The 22,595-nt window shown below is 36.0% G+C and overlaps 1 protein-coding gene across 8 annotated transcripts in view; it reads left to right on the top strand.

Moving 5' to 3' along the window:
• Positions 1-22,595, top strand: part of Rps6ka3 (ribosomal protein S6 kinase A3) — a 102,522-nt gene that overhangs the window by 62,033 nt on the left and 17,894 nt on the right. For all 8 annotated transcript variants that reach the window (XM_037199054.1, XM_028873223.2, XM_028873229.2 and 5 more), the window contains 11 exons: positions 2,467-2,547; positions 3,112-3,191; positions 3,731-3,837; positions 9,493-9,530; positions 9,716-9,858; positions 10,748-10,818; positions 17,412-17,500; positions 17,684-17,748; positions 18,047-18,149; positions 18,830-18,954; positions 21,337-21,462. In XM_037199054.1, the coding sequence (XP_037054949.1) occupies positions 2,467-2,547; positions 3,112-3,191; positions 3,731-3,837; positions 9,493-9,530; positions 9,716-9,858; positions 10,748-10,818; positions 17,412-17,500; positions 17,684-17,748; positions 18,047-18,149; positions 18,830-18,954; positions 21,337-21,462 (1,028 nt within the window). The remainder of the gene's footprint in view (positions 1-2,466; positions 2,548-3,111; positions 3,192-3,730; positions 3,838-9,492; positions 9,531-9,715; positions 9,859-10,747; positions 10,819-17,411; positions 17,501-17,683; positions 17,749-18,046; positions 18,150-18,829; positions 18,955-21,336; positions 21,463-22,595) is intronic.

Raw genomic sequence — 22,595 nt, 5'->3', positions numbered from 1 at the left:
CAAATGCTGGGATTAAAGGCGTGTGCCACCACCACCTGGCCAAAGAACTTTCATTATTTTTTCATGTTTTTATTTTATTTCTTACTGTGTCTAATGTGGAAATTATATTTTTCATAGGTATGTGTTTGCAGGGTTGGTATTTCATTGGTTTTAGGTACCCATAAAGAGTCCTAAAACCAGGGCTGGAGAGATGGCTCAGAGGTTAGGAACACTGGCTGTTCTTCGAGAGGTCCTGAGTTCAATTCCCAGCAACCACATGGTGGCTCACAGCCATCTGTAATGAGATCTGGTGCCCTCTTCTGGCGTGCAGGGATACATGCAGACAGAACACTGTATACATAATAAATAAATAAATCTTTAAAAAAAAAAAAGAGTCCTAAAACCATAGATAGCCCTTGCAGATAAAAGCTTCCTACTATCATTTTTCTATTAATACCATTTTAGTGGGGTTTTAGAAATAATTAACAGAACACCTATGTTTACCCAGAAGTCTTTCCACTTCAAAGTTCTTACTAATACACTGAGTGCCATCAACTAGAATTTAACGACATTAGATCAATTTAATGGAGAATTTTTGTCCTACTAGGGTGGTCTGTCAGCCTAAAAGACTTTATACATCAATACATAAAACAATTTTCTATATACATTCTTGGAAACACAAATAGCCTTTCTTCTTCCTCACTCATATTCAGAGGATGACTGACTTACTAGCGTTCGTTCTCTTCCTCCACCATGGGCCTCAGTGATCAAAGTCAGGTCATCAGGCTTAGCAGTACCTTTTTGCCCAGTGAGCCATCTCTCACTGGAGTTTGTTTCCCAAAGGTTTTATTTCTATGTTTTAAATATCTGTGGTTCCCTTGAATTGAAAATAAAACCAACTAAAGTTTCTCACACACATACTCCATCTTTCTTTTTGACCTAATCACTAACATAAACATTAAATGTTTTTGTTGTTTTGGTTCAGTTTGGCTTTTTGAGACAGAGTCTGGTATAACCCAGGCTGGTCTCAAGCTCACCACATAGCTGAGAATAGCTTTGAACAGTGAAAGCTCCTGCTTCCACCTCCAAAATGCTGTGATTGCAGACACATGCCACAACACCCGACTTTCAGAATGTTTTCTGATCATTTACTTAGTTCTCATCCCTACTATATTCAAAGCCTTTGGATGTACTTCCAGCTCTAGTGCCTAGCATTATAGGCTTTGCTCAGGAAATGTTTTCTAGAAAAAAAAGTTTTACCACAAACCCAAATTCTTCCCAGCATTTCGACTTGTCATGAATCTGGATCCTCTATATGCCATCTCCCCTATAGTGAACCTCTGTTTCCACATTGATATGGCTTCTTCCAAGTTATTATTTATGCTTCCATGTCTGTTCAGGTGTTGATACTCCATACTTGGTCTCTTTTAGAACATGTCTTTTCCATCCTACTGGAAAATCCCACTGGAAGAGTCTTAGAGCTCATAACCTAACCCTGCTTCTTCTTCTTCTAGACTTCTAGTCTTCCTATACAAGTAAAACTGATCTTGCCTTTCTCTGAACTCCAGTAATACTTACCACTGGTAATAAAATGCCCATTAGGCATTGCCGGGCGGTGGTGGCACGCGCCTTTAATCCCAGTACTCAGGAGGCAGAGCCAGGCAGATCTCTGTGAGTTCGAGGTCAGCCTGGTCTACAAAGTGAGTTCCAGGAAAGGCGCAAAGCTACACAGAGAAACCCTGTCTCGAAAAAAAAAAAAAATGCCCATTAGGCATATGCACACTACTGCTTTTCAATATAATAATAGTCCATTACTTGAATACCTCTTACACACAGGCTTTATCCGAGTAATCACAAATTCTTCAAAGGTATAGTAGGATTACCCAATTTTATACCTCAAAAGTAACGGAGGTTCCACAGAGTTTAAGTAAGTAATTTACTCATGATTATACAAATGAAAAAAAGCAAAACAAACCTTTGACTCTTTCAGCTGTACAACATTTCCAATCTACCCCTCCTCTCTTCTCCTTCCCTCAAAATAGACCAATTGGGATACATCTATCCTTTACCAAGTCTGCCACATCTTACAGATAATTTGTGAACATTTATTGATGTGACAGGGTTAGTAAAAGTACTGAAACCTATTTCAGGTTATTGTTTTAATGTTTCATGAAATGCCTTGTTTTTTAAAAACTGACATGCTTTTTGCCATTTTCCACAACTTCAACTAAAATGCTCCTAAACCCAATACGTAATATATTTTACATATTTTTAACTTAGAGCATAGAGTTTATAAATACATAGTTGCCTTTGATTATGTAATGTAGTAAAAGTTATTTTTATAGATTTAAAAAAATTCAACAGCAATAAAAATTCATGTTTTATGCACATAAGCAAAATCTAATTTAAAATACAATATAAAAATAATTTGTTTTAATATAACCTTTGAAAATACTTGCATTGTATCATGTGTTCAATCCTTTGTAGTTCGAGACCGTGTTCGGACAAAAATGGAGCGTGATATCTTGGTAGAAGTCAATCATCCTTTCATTGTCAAATTGCATTATGGTAAGTTTTGAACCACCTCTCACCTTATCCCTTTACCTCCATTCCCTCACTCCAAGTGTATTCAGGTACACTAAAATATATAGAGCTACGTAACACTGTGATACCATTTTATAGTCCTTATGTGTTAGCCCAAGCTGAATACAAGAAAGAGGCCCAATATCAGCATCCTAAAACTTCTGTCACCTACCTTTCCTTTTCTCTGAAAGCCAAGTGCTATTTCTCAGTGTGTAAATAACATAGAATCCTTGTACTATGTTATTAAATCTAACCAATTCACCCCTGTGACATAGCTTTGTGTCATAATTCATAGTTAAATATTTCTGGTGTGAGTTTTTCTTACTGGTCACATTTAGAATGATAGCATTCTTGAGGGAACTCGTGTCTGTAGAAAATTTTGTTCCCTGATAATACACACTGTATTTGACATTTCCTCATGGAAACTAAGAGATTAGATTTCTGATATCACTTATTTGCTAAAAATAACATTTATAAATGAATTGACTTAATATAAGCCTAAAAAATAAACTACAATGGTCTAAACAGAAATTTTGTTTCTTCATTCAGCTTTTCAAACTGAAGGGAAGTTGTATCTTATTTTGGATTTTCTCAGGGGAGGAGATTTGTTTACACGCTTATCCAAAGAGGTATATAATTAATGTCTATTTTTAATTTATTTCTACTCATCCTATTTTAATTAAAGCTTTGTTATTTCAATGTTGCATGTATCATACTCTCTTATAACACAGAATTCTTTCATTCAAGAAACTGAGTCAAAAAATATTATTTTCCTATCTTTTGAATTTATACTGAAAGCAGCACTTTATTTGGAGAAGTTGGCTTAACCCTACTGCTTTCATAGTTTTTTCAGAATTGATAATGTATCAATAAATGTCCTTAATAATTGATATTGTCAATTCAGCATTTATTCTCAAAATCATTTTCCATTTCTAAAATGTTAATATGCTAAAAACCATTTCTGTGACAGGGCATAGTTAACATTTAGCAAGTGATTATATTTGACTGATTAGATCATTTTGCACATTTCTTTCATGAGTAAATTGTAACTTAATCTATATCTGATTAACATACTTACAAATTGAATATTTAAAGTCTTAGGTGGAATTTCACATAAAAGTCATAGACATAAAAAGAAAATAAAGTTGGGAATATTATTTTGTTGTAGGTGATGTTCACAGAAGAGGATGTCAAATTCTACTTGGCTGAACTTGCACTTGCTTTAGACCATCTGCATAGCCTGGGAATAATCTATAGAGACTTAAAACCAGAAAAGTAAGAAGCCATGCTGTTACATTGAATTCAGTGTGATACAGCTATACGTGAGGTCATAAAATGTACTGACTTAGTAGATCTCCACAGCACTTCCTTGTACTACTGTGCTTCACATGTCTGCTAATACTAAATGATCTTACACTTGTAAAATCTTTGCAAAACAACACTATTAACCTGTTTTCAGTTAGTTAGTTAGTTTGTTTGTTTGTTTGTTTGTTTGTTTGTTTGTTTGTTTTGAGACAGGGTCTCCCTATGTTTCCCTGTCTGTCCTGGAACTCACTCTGTAGACCAGACTGACCTCAAACTCACAGATCCACCTGCTTCTGTATCCTGAGTGCTGGGATTAAATGTGTGCACTACTACCCCTGGCTTTCTTGTTTTTCATTTACATTCTTTGATTTTTTTTAATGAGGTTAAAATCTATTGGTTGGCAGGTTGTATTGCGGGGGGGTTTCTATTCATGACCTTGATTCATTTTTCTTTTGGAATATCATTTTTCCCATTGATTTAAAAGAGAACTTTACAAATTAAAACATTTTAAATTATCTTCAATTCTTTCTTTTGTATGGGTGTGCACACACACCATGGTGTATATTGCAAATCAGAGGACAACCCATAGCAGTCAATGTTCCCCTTGTACCATGCATGTCCTGGGGATTGAACTCAGGTTGGCAACAAGTATCTTTACCCACTGAGCCCTGTTGCCAGCCCCAAACTAAGTATTCTAGCCATTTATCCAGAAACAGTTGAGCATTCATGTATGTAGTCATATCTCTTGGGCAAACTTAGGTAGGAGGATTACTTGAGCACAGATCTGAGGCCAGTCAAGGCAATGTATTGAGACTCCTATCACAAAAAGGGGGAAAAAGAGAACTTTAATCATTTCACATATATTACAAATCTTTTCCTTAAAAACCACACACATTTTTTTTTGTCTCATTGGGCCAACTAATCTTTTGTAATTTCTTCAAAGACTTATTGGTAGAAGAGTTTTTCCCAATGTCATGATGATATTTTTCTTCTAATTGTAGGTTTTTTCTTTTACTTAGCTCTATTAAGAATGGTGTAGAGCTAACCCTTTCTCCAAAAAACTGTTTATTGAAAATTTCTTCTTAGCGAGCCTTGGTGACACACACCTTTATTCCCAGCACTTGGGAGACAGAGCTAGGTGGATCTCTAAGGCCAGCTTGGTCTATATAGCAAGCTCTAGGACAGGCAGGACTACATAGACCCTGTCTCAAAAAAAATAAAGAAAATTTATTCTTAAAATTTCAATTTTTAAATATAATGGGCAGATTTTCCACAGCTCTTACAGTGACATTTATCAAGAAGCTGATATTTCATATAATATGCACACAGGAGATGTTTTTTCTTTTTCCAAAGATATAAACAGAAGCCTTGGTCTATAAAGAATATTTTTCAACACTTTATTGTGATGAGATCCACATGTCTATAGTAGGTGTACATGCCTATAGACCTACTACACAGAAAGCTAAAGTGAGAATATCACTTGACCTGCCTGAACAACATAGCCAAGACTCATCTCAAAAAATAAAGCATGTTTGGCTTAAGAGTTAGCTCAATGGTTAACAGCACTTGTTGCTCTCCTAGAGGACCTGGGTTTGATTCCCAGCACCCACATGGAGGCTCACAACCATCTGTAACTCCAGTCCCAGGGGATCCAGTGGCCTCTTCTAGTCTCCATGGGCACCAGGCATGGCATGTACATAGTGCACATACATACATGCAGGCAAAATATCCATATACATAAAATAATAATAAATCAAAAAATTTGGAAAAAAAAGACCATGCAATTTATTGCTTCTCAGTATATAAAGCAATCACCGTTACCAATTTTTTGTTACTGCTTGACCTTTGGGATTTTGGGGTGTTTTTTTAAAGTCTTACATAGCTCAGGCTAGCCTTGAACTGACTAGGTAGCCAAAACTGGGCCTGAACTCTTTTTTTATTTATTTTTTTAATTTTCTTTTTTAGGATTTATTTGTTTTATGTATATTGTGTTCTATCTGCATGTACACTTGAATGCCAGAAGAGGGCATCAGATCCCATTATAGATGGCTGTGAGCCACCATGTGGGTGCTGGGAATTGAACTCAGGACTTCTGGAAGAGTTGCCAATGCTCTTCACTGCTGAGCCATCTCTCTGGCCCCTGGGCCTGAACTCTTAATCCTCCTGCTTGTACTTCCGAGGTGTTCTGATTGTACCTGTATGCCACCACACCTGAATTTTACTGAGTTATTTTGAATATTACTTAGTTCAAGATGTTATAATTATGTATTGTGACAGAAAATAAAGGGCATGCTCCTATGAAAACCTATAAAGGATCATTTAGAAATTATCATGCTTTTTACATTTTATGTATGTTTTTCGGGTTGTTTGTTTGTTTGGTGTTATTTTGTTTGTTTGTTTTCTGTGAGACAGGGTTTCTCTGTGTAGTTTTGGTGATTGTCCTGGATCTCACTCTGTAGACCAGGCTGGCCTCGAACTCACAGAGATTTGCCTGGCTCTGCCTCCCAAGTGCTGGGATTAAAGGCATGTGCCACCACCACCCGGCTATATTTTTCATATAGTTTGTTTTTTATTTTCCAGAAGATTATTGAGATCTGCTTGCCTCTGCCACCCAAGTGCTGGGATTAAAGACTTATGTCACTACTATCAGCTTTCTAGATTATAAAAAAAAACTAAAATTGTGTTATAATAAAATGTTTATAATATTCATTAATAGCTGAAAACATTAATATTCCTTTCAAAGGCAAATATGAGCATTGTTATCTTTAGACATTGATTTGTTTTGTATACTAATATTATTCTCAAAAAAATTCTTTTTAAAAAATACATTTGGTCCAAAAAAAAAAAAAGGCCGGGCGTTGGTGGCGCACGCCTTTAATCCCAGCACTCGGGAGGCAGAGCCAGGCGGATCTCTGTGAGTTCGAGGCCAGCCTGGGCTACCAAGTGAGCTCCAGGAAAGGCGCAAAGCTACACAGAGAAACCCTGTCTCGAAAAACCAAAAAAAAAATAAAAATACATTTGGGCCGGGCAGTGGTGACACAGGCCTTTTATCCCAGCACTTGGAAGGCAGAGCCAGGTGGATCTCTGAGTTCAAGGCCAGCCTGGTCTACAGAGAGAGATCCAAGACAGGTTCCAAAGCTACACAGAGAAACCCTGTCTCAAAAACAAACAACCAAAAAATACATTTGGTCTGGAAAATATAAGCAATACATTTTTTATCCAGATTTTCTTTTCTTAACTTTCTAAATTGCTAAAAATAACTTGAGGATTGAGATTTGTTTTGTTTTCAGAACAGTCTTCTATTTATTAGATAGAAAGGGCTATATTTCCACCATCCAATTAGTGTCTTTAGTAGTTCTCTCTCTCTCTTTCTCTCTCTCTCTCTCTCTCTCTCTCTCTCTCTCTCTCTCTCTCACTCACTCACTCACTCTCACTCTCACTCTCACTGTGTGTGTGTATGTGTATGTGTGTAAGTAAGTAAGTAAGTGTATACGCATACATGTTCTACACTTGTATAGAGATCAGAAGACAACTGCATTTAGGACTCAGTTCTCTCCTTCCACTGTAGGTTCCAGGCATGAAACTTTTAGACTATCAGGCTTGTATGGAAAGCACTTTTACCCACCGAGCTACCTCACTGGTCTTTATTAGTGTTTTTATGTTTCCTAAATATCCTGGACTGCTTTATAAATAAGCATAATTAAATGAATTTTTCCTAATAAGTAGTGTGTTATAAAAATGACTTGAAAAATATGTCCCTTCTAAATTATTCTCAGTGCTAAACATCAGTGTAATTATGTTTAGAATGCTCCATTAAGAAAGTTGGTTACGCGTGGGAGGGGGGAGACTAGGGGAATCCATGGCTGATATGTAGAACTGAATGGTATTGTAAAATAAAAAATATATATCAAAAAATAAATAAAAAAAAAAGAAAGTTGGTTACTAACTTGGACAGGAGAAAGCCCAAGAGACCTCAACCCTGCACAAAGAACTATAGGAAACTAAGGAATCCTGACAGTAGGAGAGATAGTCTTCTCCAGAGAAGAGCACACCAATTGGTTATCCAAAGCCAAATGATCTGAAAATATGTATATGAGTAACATAGAGACTGAAGACATTATATTAGGAATGTATACATATATACATATATGCATGCAGTAACTATTAATGAAAAAAGAGGCTGTGAATTTGAAAGGGGTTTATGGGTATATGGGAGATTTGGGGTTAGGGAGCAAAGATAAGGAGGAAGTGATATAATTAAAAATCTCAATAAATAATTAAAACATTAATTTTTTTGTTCAAGTAAAATTTTATTATAATAAATTTGATTTGCTTTTAGTTCATATTAAAAGTAAGAAAATGCCTATATTATAGGATAGCTTATTTTATTTGATTTTTCAAGTTAATATACTAGCATGGCTTTCCCAAAATACAAGTATGAGTTTATAGCTTAGTACTTAGTCCTTCCTGTGACTCCATAATTTGGCATTATCCCCCACAAAAGTTATCTGCTCAAAGATGCAGAGACCCACAGCCAAACATTAGGCATAGCATAAGAGGGCAAGTAAGGATTGTAGGAGTCAGAGGGTTAAGATACCACAAAACAACGGTGCAGAATCAACTAACGTAGGCTCATAGAGGCTCACAGAGACTGAACCGACAATCAGGGAGCCTGTATGAGTCTGACCTAGGTCCTCTGCATATATGTTATGGTTATGTAGTTTGATGTTCTTGGGGGGAGTCCTAACAGTGGGAGTGGGGGCTATCTCTGACCCTTTTATCTGCTTTTGGGACCCTTTTCCTCCAACTGGGTTGCCCCATTCAGCCTTAATATAAGGGGATATACCTAGTCTTATTGGAACTTGTTATTCTGTGTTCAGTTGATATCCCTGGGAGGCCTGCCCTTTTCTGAAGGGAAAGAAGGAAGAGTGGAGTTGAGGGGAAGGACTGGAAGGAGAGGAGGGAAGGGAAACTGTGGTCAGGATATAATATATGAAAGAGAAAAGGAAGGAAAGACCAAAAACATTCTTTGTACAGACTAGATACTTGAGTGTCCTTTTCCAGATGTTCTACATGATGACTCAAAGAACTCACTAAATACCCATATATTCTCCTCTGTGCCTTTATACATCCCTTTCACTAAGAAGAAGCAAGGATTATTGGGAATGCCTTTTAAACCCTATGTAAACTGATTTTATTCATTCTACAAATATTTTTTAGATTTATTTTTAATATTTTATTTTTGAGATTATAATTACCCAGAGGAGCCAGGTAGAGTGGCACACACCTACAATCTGAGCACTTGGAAGCCTGAAACAGGAAGAAGGCCTTGAGTTCAACTGTAATCCTGTCTCAAAAAAAAAAAGAAAATTAAATTGAATATGTACTTCATCTGTCTAGTATGTATGGACAAGATTTAGACAGGTCCTCTCAATAGAAGAGCAGTAGGGTGAGCACTTCAGAAAAATAGAGCTTGTTTAATTGTTTTCTTCATCATTACTCATGGCCTAAAGTAACCCTTTAGAGTAAATGTGGTCAGCTGATGGCTGAGTAATTGCAGTTTTAGCTTCTGTATATCTCCATGTAGAATGGTTTAAAGACATTTTTCTGATTTTTTTCTTTCAGCATACTTCTTGATGAAGAAGGTCACATCAAGTTAACTGGTAAAAGTCTTTATTGTATTAAAATATTCTCTCCTTTATTTCTTTTAAGGTTGATTATGACAAAAAAAATTGAGTACTTGTTAATATTTTAGGTTAATATTTCTTATTATAAATATGTATTGGAATTCAGAGTTTAAAATTTATGTAAAATATTTTGGATATTTATTCAATATTTATTTTGTCAGATTTTGGCCTAAGTAAGGAGTCTATTGACCATGAGAAGAAGGCTTATTCTTTTTGTGGAACTGTGGAATATATGGCTCCAGAAGTAGTCAATCGTAGGGGTCATACTCAGAGTGCTGACTGGTGGTCTTTCGGTGTGTTGATGGTAAGGCTTCACTTCTGATTTTTACATGTGGAAGTTCTTTTTTTTTTTTCTCAAATGAGACTTGGCAGGGCATATCATGAGAAAAGCTAGTACTTTGATTTTCAATATTTTCTATTATTAATACTGAGTAACCAAATAAAATGATTGCCTGAAGGGTAGGACTAGAAAACCTATTGGTTGCTTCTATCTCATCCTAATTTGTAAAGACCAAAATATATTTTCTTTCATTTTTCTACGTTATGTGTTTGACTTGCAGTCCATGAGCTGCTTATACTCTAAAATATGTGTGAATACAGCCCAACCCAAAATCATAAACTTATCTAAAACATTAGGAGAGTGGGAGTTTGGGGGTGTCACTTGTTAATTTGATTTGGCAGTTCTCAAGTGTGAATTTATAAATGACAACATTGTATTATGGTGTCGTTGGGCTAGACAAGCCCAAAAGCATTAATAGTGTTTATTCTTTGCAAAAGCCTCTTAGAGAATTCTCTTGGTAATAACCCTTTAAAAAGCTCAGTTGGAAAATGGCAGTCTGTTAGACTAGTCACATATTTACACTTTAAAAATGCCATTTAAAATATGATTGATTTCTTCAGAATTGTATAGTTTGGTTATTTATGTCTTATGAATTATCAAGAGATTCAGTAGTAAATATAACAGAAACAAAAATGTTTATTTTAAAAACTAATGTATTATAGTACAACTTGCATATTAAGTAACACTATAATAGAATGATTTGATGCTGTTTTAAACAAGAGAAAGGGGAAATGACTTTCTATAGTAATTTTAGAAGATTTAGTCATAATTAAGATGATGATTTTTGCTTTTAACCTTCTGGCCTTGAAACTTTATATTTATTGGCTAATACCTCTGTTTTACCTTTCTGTAGTTTGAAATGCTCACTGGTACACTACCTTTCCAAGGAAAAGATCGTAAAGAAACAATGACTATGATTCTTAAGTAAGTATTCCCAAATGAACACGTTTTGGTGAGATGTCAAAATAAATGCTTCAAACTAAAGACAAATCATGTATATATGCTTTTCTCTGTTTATCCCACTCCTAGGCATGCATTTATCGTTTATGTGTCAGGGTACATGAGAAATAAGTGCAAAGATGATCAAAATGTTATTGATAATAGTGAAAATTGTATCAGTAACAATAGAGTGGATTTATGATAATGGTATTTTCATACAGTTGAGTCTTCATTACATTGCTCTTTATTGTATTTCTTAGTCCAATACTATACAAATATAAAACAATTGTTTTTGTTTGTATTTTGAGATAAAATCTCACTATGTAACCCAGGCCGGTCATGAACTCATGATTCTTCAGCCTTATCCTCCTCAGTACTGAGATATAGGCATTTACCACCATGCCTGACTAAAACAAGTTTTGACTAAGTAGCCATACAAAAACAGGTCCAGGCCTTTATATGAACACAATATGCTGTATAGCAAAGAAAATGGACATGTCACAATTCCATGCAAGAATTTATATGTCTTACAAGGAAGTTAAATAAATAAAGCTTAGACCCAAAAGAACTGATTCTGTGAGTCTATTGATAAAGTTTACAAACTAGCAAAACTAAAGCATATTTTAAGGTCTATATTCAGATGGTAAAAGTGGAGACAAAATGTAGATGTAACCATCTTGTTAAATAAGAAACACAGAGCCAATAGCAAAGTTAAAAAGCCAAAGAGGTCAGAGCAAAAGCGAAGAGCTAAAAACCTTACTGCCGCTGCTGTCCTCCGCAAGAGACCTACTTTCTGTGTGTTTGTCCTTTTTATTGACTTTCTATTCTGCCTTCTCATTGGTTGTAAACCTAACCACATGACCTCCTTGACACTGCCCATCTATACAGACCTCCAGGTCTTCTATGGTTGGTATTGAGATTAAAGGTGTGTGTCTCCAATGCTGGCTGTATCCTTGAACACAGAGATTTGCCTAGCTCTGCCTCCCAAGTGCTGGGATTAAAGGCATGCACCACCACCGCCCAGCTTCTGCTATGGCTCTAATAGCTCTGACCCCCCCAGGCAACTTTATTTATTAACATACAAATAAAATCACATTTCAGTACAGATAAAATATCACCATAACAAAATAAGAAAAAATTATTATGTTGGATGGAAGTTTCTGGCAATGCTATCGTTCTTGGCCAGACAGCTATATATTGAGCTGTGTACTTTAGGTGAGCATTTGTTTGTTTGGATGGCTTTGGGGCATGTTATTCTGCACAATAAAAAGGTTAAAAAATACATATTACATGAATGAATGTTCATTGAACTCTCACTATCAAACTTTAATTGCCCATCTCCTAATTTCAGCTAATGCTTTCTAGTAATTAAAAAAAAAAAGCCAAGCCCTTTCTTTGACCTGGCTTTCCTTTACAGTTACTGCATTATCTTCTTTCATCCTTTTGCAACACAAAGTCTCTTTAAATGTAGTCTGTGCTTTTTGTTATTGTTTTTCAACTTCTTTTACTCCACAACCTATTTGTTCACTAAAACTGCTCTCCATTTGTCAATGGCCTTCTAGTTGCTAAATCATGACAGGTTGTCAGAAAGGTAATCCTATTGTTCATTCATATGATTCATTCAACAAGTAATAGAGTTCTTGCTACAATCCTTGAATTCAATATGAAGAATACTGAAAAGACCTTCAGTGTCTCACAGTCCTTATGTTCTAGTGGGGGAAGTATATCATTAATGCTTAAATAAATATAATTTCAGCTGTTGTGGGATAATATCTTAGTGTATACTTAAGTATAAAAGAAAGAGCAGGAGTTATTTTACAAGAGAGAAATGAGGAAAATTTCTCCAAGGAGCGTTTGACACTGTTGGCTACTACACACACACACACACACACACACACACACACACATCTCTCTCTCTCTCTCTCTCTCTCTCTCTCTCTCTCTCTCTCTCTCTCTCTCTCTCTCTCTTCTTAGTTATTTCCTACTCTCCATCTACTTGTCTTACCTTTCTAACCATGTTCTTTTGGTATGATTTTGTTTTGTATTGTTTTGTTTTTGGTGTGTTTGGGGGTTGGGTTGTTTGCTTGTTTGTTTTTCAAGATGGTTTCTCCGTGTAGCCCTTGCTGTCCTGCAACTAGTTCTATAGAACAGTCTGGCCTTAAACTCAGAGATCCACCTGACTGTGTGTGTTATTTTAAGATAGTATCTCACTATGTAGCTCAGACTGGATCACATGGGGTTTTTTTGGTTTTTTTTTGTTTTTTGTTTTTTGTTTTTTGTTTTTGTTTTTGTTTTTGTTTTTCGAGACAGGGTTTCTCTGTGCAGTTTTGCGCCGTTCCTGGAACTCACTTTGGAGACCAGGCTGGCCTTGAACTCACAGAGATCCGCCTGCCTCTGCCTCCCGAGTGCTGGGACTAAAGGCGTGCGCCACCACCGCCCGGCTGGATCACATGTTTTATTCTCTTTCTTTGGCCTCCTGAGTGCAGGGTGTAAAAGCGTGTGCCACTGAACCCAGCTGTTCTTATATAGAGTTTCAGGGAGTGGTAGGATTCAAGTAATAACAGGTTTTTACACATCCAGAAGTAGGTTGGCATCACACATGAGTATAATTACTGTCAATAAGTTGGCACTTCTGGTGTCTTTAGTTGAATGAGGCTGTTCCTGATCTGCTAGTTTTCAGAGATAACACTTAATGGTCAGTTGGCATGGAAGTTTTCCAGGCAAATTGTCATTGATAATTGAATGGATTTAAAACCAGTTCTGTGATTCTTTTGGTACCTTAGTTACATAACAATTAGTCTACTCCTAGAACTGTGCTAATAACTTAATAATTTATTCCACTAGTAATTTTTTCCGCTATCCTGTTTTTTGCTTAAATTCTTGTTTTTATGATGATATTTGATTTGGTTTTGTAATTTTGTGACAGTCTTACTGTGTAGTCAAGACTGATCTGAAACAATATGCATATCCTAGACTAGCCTCAAACTTTCAATCCTCCTACCTCAGCCTCTAAATATATAGGACTAAGGGTGTGTGCTACCATACTCAGTTGTTTCAACTTCTTGGTAGTAGTATTTGATGGCTTATACTGCATACTCCCTATTTCATTGAGTCAGATGGCTTAGAGTAGATGATTGTCTCACTTTCATTCGAGCTGAGCCCATGACATTTCCTGTCAAATGTTGTCTAAGGGTTTAATCTGTTAATAATCATTACCTTAAAAAATATTTTAGCTGGATGGTGGTGGCACAAACCTTTAATCCCAGCACTCGGAAGGCAGAGCCATGCGAATCTTTGTGAGTTCGAGTCCAGCCTGGTCTACAAAGCGAGATCCAGAACAGGTTCCAAAGCTACACAGAGAAACCCTGTCTCAAAAAAACCAGTGTGTGTGTGTGTGTGTGTGTGTGTGTGTGTGTGTGTGTGTGTGTGTGTGTATACATATATACACATACATATACATATATATATATATATATATATATATTAAAGATTCAAAGAGATGATTCTTCTATTGCTGTCTTTCTTTCCTCAATTTTTAGCTGGTATTTTCTGGAACAATGAACTTTTCCTTCATCAAATAATCAGTGTGATTCAACCAGTTATATTTTTCTTTGTTTTTTGTTGTTGTTGTTTTGTTTCCTGATGCTGGAATTGAACCTAGGGTCTGGTATATGTTAGCACATGCCCTACCACTGAACTGTCCTCCCAGCCTATTTTTATTATCTTTAATGTTCAAAATATTTCTTTTTTTAACCACCTCTCAAATGATCTTCTCTTTCCATCTCTGATGTATTTTCTCCCTTTCTTCCCTCTCTGTATTCAGTTACCCAACCTACTTCAGTCTTTCCTATAATCTCAACATTTTTTTTAACCTTCAAAGTCTTCTTACATCAGTATACTAGGCACAAGACGTATACTCTAACTTACCCATGTGATTTTATAGTAAGCATGACTTCACATCTTTAAAATAAGTTCCTACTTGCTGTTCTTTGTGGTGGTATTGTGTTCCCCAAAATATTGTGTACCCTAATAAACTTATCTGGACAGAAGCCTCCAGTCTGAGGAAACAAGACCAGCTGAGGTTTCTGAGTCCTCATCCAGAATGGGTCTCAGCTGAATTGCTGCTCAAAAGCCTGAATGCTTAACCAGGCCAAATGCTTCTAGTTCCTGGCCCTCATGCCTTGTATATCTTTCTGCCTTCTACCATCACTCCCTGGGATTAAAGGCTTGCTTTCTTGGATTAAAGGCATGTGTCACCATGTCTGGCCGTTTCCAATGTGTCCTTGAACTCACAGAGATCTAGAGGGATTTCTACCTCTGGAGAGCTAGGATTAAAGGTGTAAGTGCCACCATTTTCTAGCCTTTGTATCTAGTGGCTGTTCTGTCTCTGACCCCAGATAAGTTTATTAGGGTGCACAATACTTTGGGGGACACAATACCACCACAGTTCTTTTCTTATCTGTATACCCCCAATAAACATTTCTATATATCCTATTTTCCAAGTCAGAAACATGTCTTCCTCCTTCTTTCATATCCAGATATTCTGATTTTATTTTAGAACTATTTAATTGTTCTAGCCATTCCTCTGCAATGCATTGCTCACAGTGTTCAAGCAATGGGATGATCTCTCTGACACTGTTGAGCCACACTTCTAGTATAGTACCTACCATCTCTTTCCATTCTAGATTGTTTTCTGGAGTTATCTTGAAAATAAATCTGGTCATGCTAGACTACTGTTTCAAGACTTCTGCTATACCCCCGTTACTGAATTACAACAGTGCTTTTCCAGTTTTCTCAAAAGAGGCCTAATTCTATAACAAATATTTATCTTCTCAAAAGGGGATGCTAGAGATAAATATTTAGAAAATAAATTAAATTTAATAAATACTAAAAAAATTATTTACTCTAGATTTCTTAGCCTTTTATATATAGTATACTTTATTTTATGTCTTCAGCATGAAGGCTGCAATAAATCACAGTCCACAAGCTCACTGGATCATAGAACAGTCTTTATTGTTGTCCCCAAGTATCTGGGGGGCGGGATAATGTTATTTAGTAACATTTTGGGCAGTACTAACCCAATGAGTAACTTCAATCTAAATTCAACCTTTAAATTCATTTGAAGGAGGGCTAGAAAAATGACTCAGCTGACTAATAGCACTTGTTCTTGCAGAGGACCCATATCTAATTCCTAACACCCAAATAGTAGTGCACAACCATTTGTAACTCTAGTTCCAGGGACCCAATACCCTCTTCTGCCTGTCCTTGGGCACTAAATGCACATGGTGGAGACATGCATGCAGTCAAAATATTCACACATAAAATTTTTAAAAATTAAAAAAAACATTGTTTGAATGTCCTTCACCATGTTCTGTGATAAATTAGATACCCATTATTGCTCCCTTAGCATTCTTTGCAAATGCCTTTCTAGGTCTGTCTTTTGGTTAATCAGTTGGTTTTGTGTTTTGTGTTTGGTTTTGTGAGACTGGATTTCACTGTACAATCTAGGCTGACCTGAAACTTGAGATCCTCCTGCCTTAGTATCCCTAGTGCTTTGATTACAGATGTGCACCACCATTCCCAGCATTGGATTCATCACTTAATATACTATGGTTATCTCTATTAATCTTTTATAGGCTGAAGGGGGGATACTACCTATAGCCAGAGCACTAAGCAATATCTGGCACATACCAATTCACTAACAACTCAATAAGTAATAAATAGAAGATCTATTTCTGAAATAGGAAATTCTATGCTAGCTGTTTTCTCTAGATCTATTGTTATTGTCATACTTACAGGATCTTTGCTTTCTTTAGGTTGGGGAAAAGAATGCACTAGTACACTAGCTGAAATAGACCATAAGGTCATCCAGCCTTGTGGTTTTCAGCTAGTATGCCATAGGATCTCTAATGTTCCATCAACTCCTTTCCCATCAGTTTCCCTTCATTAGAGGGCTGTTAAAGGAATTGAAACACAGGAAAGTGGTATATAAAGCACCCATATTCTCTTTTCAGTATTAGATTTCTTAAAGTCCATTTGGAAAAGGGTTCTAGGGCTATAGTTTGAAAACCCAAGGGTTTCCAATCCCTTTGCTTTTAAAGATGCACTAACGAGCAAAAGAGTAATAGCCATAACCAAGGCTCAGAAGGCCTTATTCTCATAGTACTGATTTTTATAATGCTTACTCAAAAACCTGTACATGTATGTTTGTAGCAGCTTTATTCATAATTATCCAAACTGAGCACAATTCAGGTATCATTCAGAATTCAATAAATAAATGAACTAGTACATCCATATAGGAGATTACTCATGTACATGAGGGCATTGCATAAAACTATACAAACACGTAAGTGCAAATAAACCTGGAGTCATCTGAATGATATCAGTAGCTTATTTCAGTCAGTTTTATATTGCATTATAGTTCTATAAGATGCTGCCATTGTAAGAATTGTGGAATGATCGCTATTATTTTTCATAACTTAGTATGAATCTAAACATATTTTAAAATAAAAAGTTTAATGTTTGAAGATGAAAAATGCCTCCAAAAGTTAAATGTTGTTACATGGATTTATATTTAGAGCCAAGCTTGGGATGCCACAGTTTCTGAGTCCTGAAGCCCAGAGTCTTTTACGAATGCTTTTCAAACGGAATCCTGCAAACAGATTAGGTAAAGACTTTGAATTAATTAGTTTCCTTCATGAGTTTGTATTTTTTTTCCAGTGGAAGGTTAATGTTTATTTTTTTGTAGTGGGGTTATTATATATTCACACAAATATTCAAAGCAAAATCTGTGAATGATTGTACATGTTTGTCCTCGAAATAAAACTGTTAACCAATCAATTTCCAATAGGTGCTGGACCAGATGGAGTTGAAGAAATTAAAAGACATTCATTTTTCTCAACAATAGACTGGAATGTAAGTACAGACTAAAGACACACTTGAGGGAATTAAGGGAGCATTTCCAAGGCTCTGGGTACTCAACTACTTTAAAAAAGGAAAAAGAAAAGTTTGAACTGTTTTTAAAAATTAACCTGAGGGCGGTGTTGGCACACACCTTTAATCCCAGAGGAGACAGGGAAGGTGGATCTCTGTGAGTTCACAAACGCCTGGCCTACAGGGAAAGATCCAGGACAGCCAGGACTACACAGTGAAACCGTGTCTGGAAAAAAAAAATTAACCTGACCCATGTCTAAGTCTTTCTTGTTTCCAACAGAAACTTTATAGAAGAGAAATTCACCCACCTTTTAAGCCTGCAACTGGCAGGCCTGAAGATACATTTTATTTTGATCCTGAGTTTACTGCAAAAACTCCCAAAGGTAAAGAGAAAACAGGAAAACTCATAAGACGATGGCTATCACTTTCTGGTTCAATCAGAAAATCTTTTCCTTGAATCTCCTAAATTTGCTTTATATGACCCTTGCATTCCCCCCCCAATAAAAATGAGGAGCCATATTATTAGTAGATCATCATGTAGGACCATGATGTCTAGTATGATAATCACATGTGGCTGATTGAATTTAATTACAGTTTAGACACATTTTAAATACTCAGTAACTATATGTGGTTGCTTACTATATTGGACAGCACAGATCAAGAAAATTTCCCTTGTTCTTAGAAAATGAATGGAATGACACTAATTTCAAATACCATTAAGCCAATAATTCATTGATTTATTATGTTTTTCATACATTAACTATTTTCTAGGCTCTAAGAGTAGATTAGTGCTAGGCAGTGGTGGGGCACGCCTTTAATCCCAGCACTTGGGAGGCAGAGCCAGGCGGATCTCAGTGAGTTCAAGGCCAGCCTGGTCTACAGTAGAGATCCAGGACTAGCACCAAAACTAAACAGAGAAACCCTGTCTCGAAAAACCAAAAAACAAACAGAGTAGATTAGTAGGCTGATGGTTGCAGTATAAGAGAGAAAATTCAAAATGTCAACTGGTTTTCCCTTAAATACTTTCCAAAGACTCATTTTAGTAATTCCTCTTTCTTTTTAGATTCACCTGGCATTCCACCTAGTGCTAATGCACATCAGCTTTTTCGGGGGTTTAGTTTTGTTGCTATTACCTCAGATGATGAAAGCCAAGCTATGCAGACAGTTGGTGTGCATTCAATTGTTCAGGTAAGTAGTGTCTCAATAATTTAGAATTTGAAATGTTGATGTATTTTAGTATGTGAATAGTAAGGTTAAATTTTATGTGCTGACTTTAAGTGAACATATAAAATACGTTAACATTTTAGATCATTTACATCAGAGAAATTTCTTTCATATAGCATTGCAATGATTGCATGAACCAAAATCCTATATGTGATTTGAAAGTATAATTCTAAGAGAATTAAGGTAAACATCACTCACTATTTTGTTGACCCCCTCTTCTATATCTCAAAATGTTTATTAGGCTTACTTGCCTCTGTCAGGTCAGCAGTAATAGATTCAGGTCTGCAAGTTCATAACTTAGCAGATTTTATAAAAAAGAAGAAAACAAACATCTGAGGCTTTGTTAACTATTCTCACAGTTACTCAACACTGCTGTTGTTGCAAAAAAGTAGCCGTGGTGCCACTTGTACAACAACAATGTTCAGGAGGCTGCAGCAGAAGGATCGATTTCAGTGTTAGTGGGGGGGGGGTGCTCAGAGTTAGACTAAGACAAGCCTTGGCTGCTTAGCAAGATCAAGTAAAAAAAAAATAATAAAAATAGCAAAAATACAGACATAGATAATTCATGTACAAAGTACATTGTTGGGTTCCAGTAAAACTTTATTTATAAAAACAAGCAGTAAATAAACTCAAGGCAGAAACCTGGAGGCAGGACTGAAGCAGAAGCCTGGAAGAACACAGTTTGCTGGCTTGCTCACTCTGCTTTTTTACACAACCCAGGACCACCTACTCAGGATGGCATTGCTCACAATGGGCTGTACCCTCCCATATCAACCATTAATCAGGAAAATGTCCCACAAACATACCCACAAACCAATCTAATGGAGACATTTTCTCAGTTGGTGTTAAGTTAACAAAAAAAATTATCTAGCACTGTACCTTTACGCCTTTATATGACCTGATTATCAGACTTGGGGGGGGGAAGTAGGTAAAGGACTTTAGAAGCTGGTTTCTAAGTACACGTATGTGGGAACAGCAGTGTTTGCAACAGAAAACTAACCTGGTAAAGACTGTTAAAGGAGGAGAAACTCTGAGATTCCCTTTTTTGTCATAACATTGTGGGAAGATAGTTTTAATTTACCCTGTGTGATCATTGTGTACATATATTGAAATATAATATACATCAGAAACGTGTGCAATTACTGTATAGAAAACTAAAAATACATTTAAATTTTTTAATTCATTAAATTAAATTAATAGCTTTCTTTAGCCAAACATATATAAGTTATGACTTGAAGGTGAAGAAAGGAGGTCATAGCTACTGAGAGATGAAAATGAGAGAAACAATCCAGATTTCTGATTCTGAATCCTCCTAAAGGTTTTCTTAAGTGCCAGAGGTCTCAAACTTGTGTTCATTTTTAAAGGTACTTCTAAAAGCCTGTAGGTGTTTGGGGAATGAAAGAGGCTAGAGATATTAAAACAACTTTCCATTCTTCCAGAGGACTTGAGTTTAAGTGCCATCGTCCACATTAGGCAATTTACAACCATCTATCTGTAACTGCAGCTCCAAGGGACCCAACCCCCTCTTCTGGCTTCTGTGGGCACCCCACAAATGTAACATACATATAACATATGCATAAATTACATACATATATACACATATATCTATATACATAATATATATAATATATGTATTTATATTAGAAGTACAAGCTCAAGCCAAACAAAATCCTAGCATGTAGAAAAGGAAGTAGACACAAAGTTCCACCCCTAGCCAAGAACCTATTTGAAACTCAAACCTGCTGAAAAAGGAAAGTTTGTTTTTTTAATGGAGTAACGCTGAGTATGTCAACTACACTCTAGGACAGACATTATGCTCAGGAGTAGTTGGCCAACACAAATCAGATTCCATGGAGGGTGTGTGTGTGTGTGTGTGTGTGTGTGTGTGTGTGTGTGTGTGTGTGTGTGTGTGTGTGTGTGTGGTGTGTGGTGTGTGTGTATGTGTGTGTGTCTGTTCCTGATTATTTGTTTTGTTTTCTTTGGTTTTGGTTTGTTTTTTAAGAGAGAGAAAGAACATGAAGTTGAGTGGTGTGTCTGGTAGGAGTTTGGGGGGAGAAAAGAATATGATCAGAATATATTGTATGATAGTCTCCAAAAAATGAAAACAAAAGAGGATATATCAAAGATAAGGGTATAGGTGGACTACCAATTATTTCTGTTTTTTATATTCTACATATTTCTCTTGTTAAATATAAGCACATGCTATGAATAATATTTTTACTCATTTTTATTAATATTTATATTAGTGAATAACATCAACAATACATGCTCAGTAAAATATTCCTTGTTTATAAAATGCATTAGAGACATTACAGAACTCATATCAATCTATGATTTTGTTTGTAGCAATTACACAGGAACAGTATTCAATTTACTGATGGATATGAAGTAAAAGAGGATATTGGCGTTGGCTCATACTCCGTTTGTAAGAGATGTATACATAAAGCCACAAACATGGAGTTTGCAGTGAAGGTAAATATTTTTAGATTTAAAATACAACTCTTAGCAGTTCTTAGTCATATATATCAGTATGAGTTAAAAATTATACTCTTCAACCCAGGTGCATGTGCAGTAGCACTTCTGCAATTCACTCAGGAGGCTGAGGCAGGAGAATCATGAGTTAGAAGTTAACCTAGCCAGTATGGCAAGACTCTCCCTAAAAAACTACATTCTTCTCTTTAGCAAAGTGCCTTTTGTTATAAAATAAATTGAATATAAATTTAAGTATCTGAGTTAGTGATCTTCAAAGATCTTAATCTGGAATCATGGATTCCCATTCTGCTGAAATGAACAGTAAAATGGCTATATAGCCAATTAAGCCAGAGAAGTGCCAGTTTATACAGCATGATTTTTAATAGGATTCCCTGTACTCCAAATAGTCCCTACTTTATGATCAGAGTATCAGGGAATTCCCCAAAACTGTGTTCAAATTTTACATTATATCTGGTGAAAATGTTTATATTTACATTTCTTTATATCTAAAACGAATCTTTGAACCATTAAAAGAATTAAAGAACCATGATCATTTCTCATCATTAGTAAGTTTAATATGATATCTTAAGACAGAAGTATCCAAGCCAAAACCTAAGTATATAGTTTTATGATAAAGTTTGAATTTTTTTTTTTTTGAGACAGGTTTCTCTGTGTAGCTTTGTGCCTTTCCTGGAACTCACTTGGTAGCCCAGGCTGGCCTCGAACTCACAGAGATCCGCCTGGCTCTGCCTCCTGAGTGCTGGGATTAAAGGCGTGCGCCACCACCGCCCGGCTAAAGTTTGAATTTTAAACCTCTAGCTATTAATGAACAAACATTATATTCAAATTCTTTGCCGTTTCACTATAATTTCCCACTTCAAGTAATTCAAGTAATGCCAAAGCTTCCAACTGACCTTGAATCTTCATAGTAGTAGTTTATAAGTATAAATAGTTCATGTTTAGTTGGGGAAAGAGTAGCAAATTATTATTACTATGTAAACCTGGATATAATTGCTTTAAAGAGACATGAGTGTTCGTGAGGCTTTCTATCAGATACAATGATGAACCAAAGAATTGGATTTAACATGCTGTTCTGCTGTACACTGTTCTTATTGAAATCTAAAGTGAATAGA

This window comes from Peromyscus leucopus, chromosome X (assembly GCF_004664715.2).
Source record: "Peromyscus leucopus breed LL Stock chromosome X, UCI_PerLeu_2.1, whole genome shotgun sequence".
Classification (NCBI taxonomy): domain Eukaryota; kingdom Metazoa; phylum Chordata; class Mammalia; order Rodentia; family Cricetidae; genus Peromyscus; species Peromyscus leucopus.
Note: the sequence above shows the minus strand (reverse complement) of the source record. Positions and strands in the feature narration are given on the sequence as shown.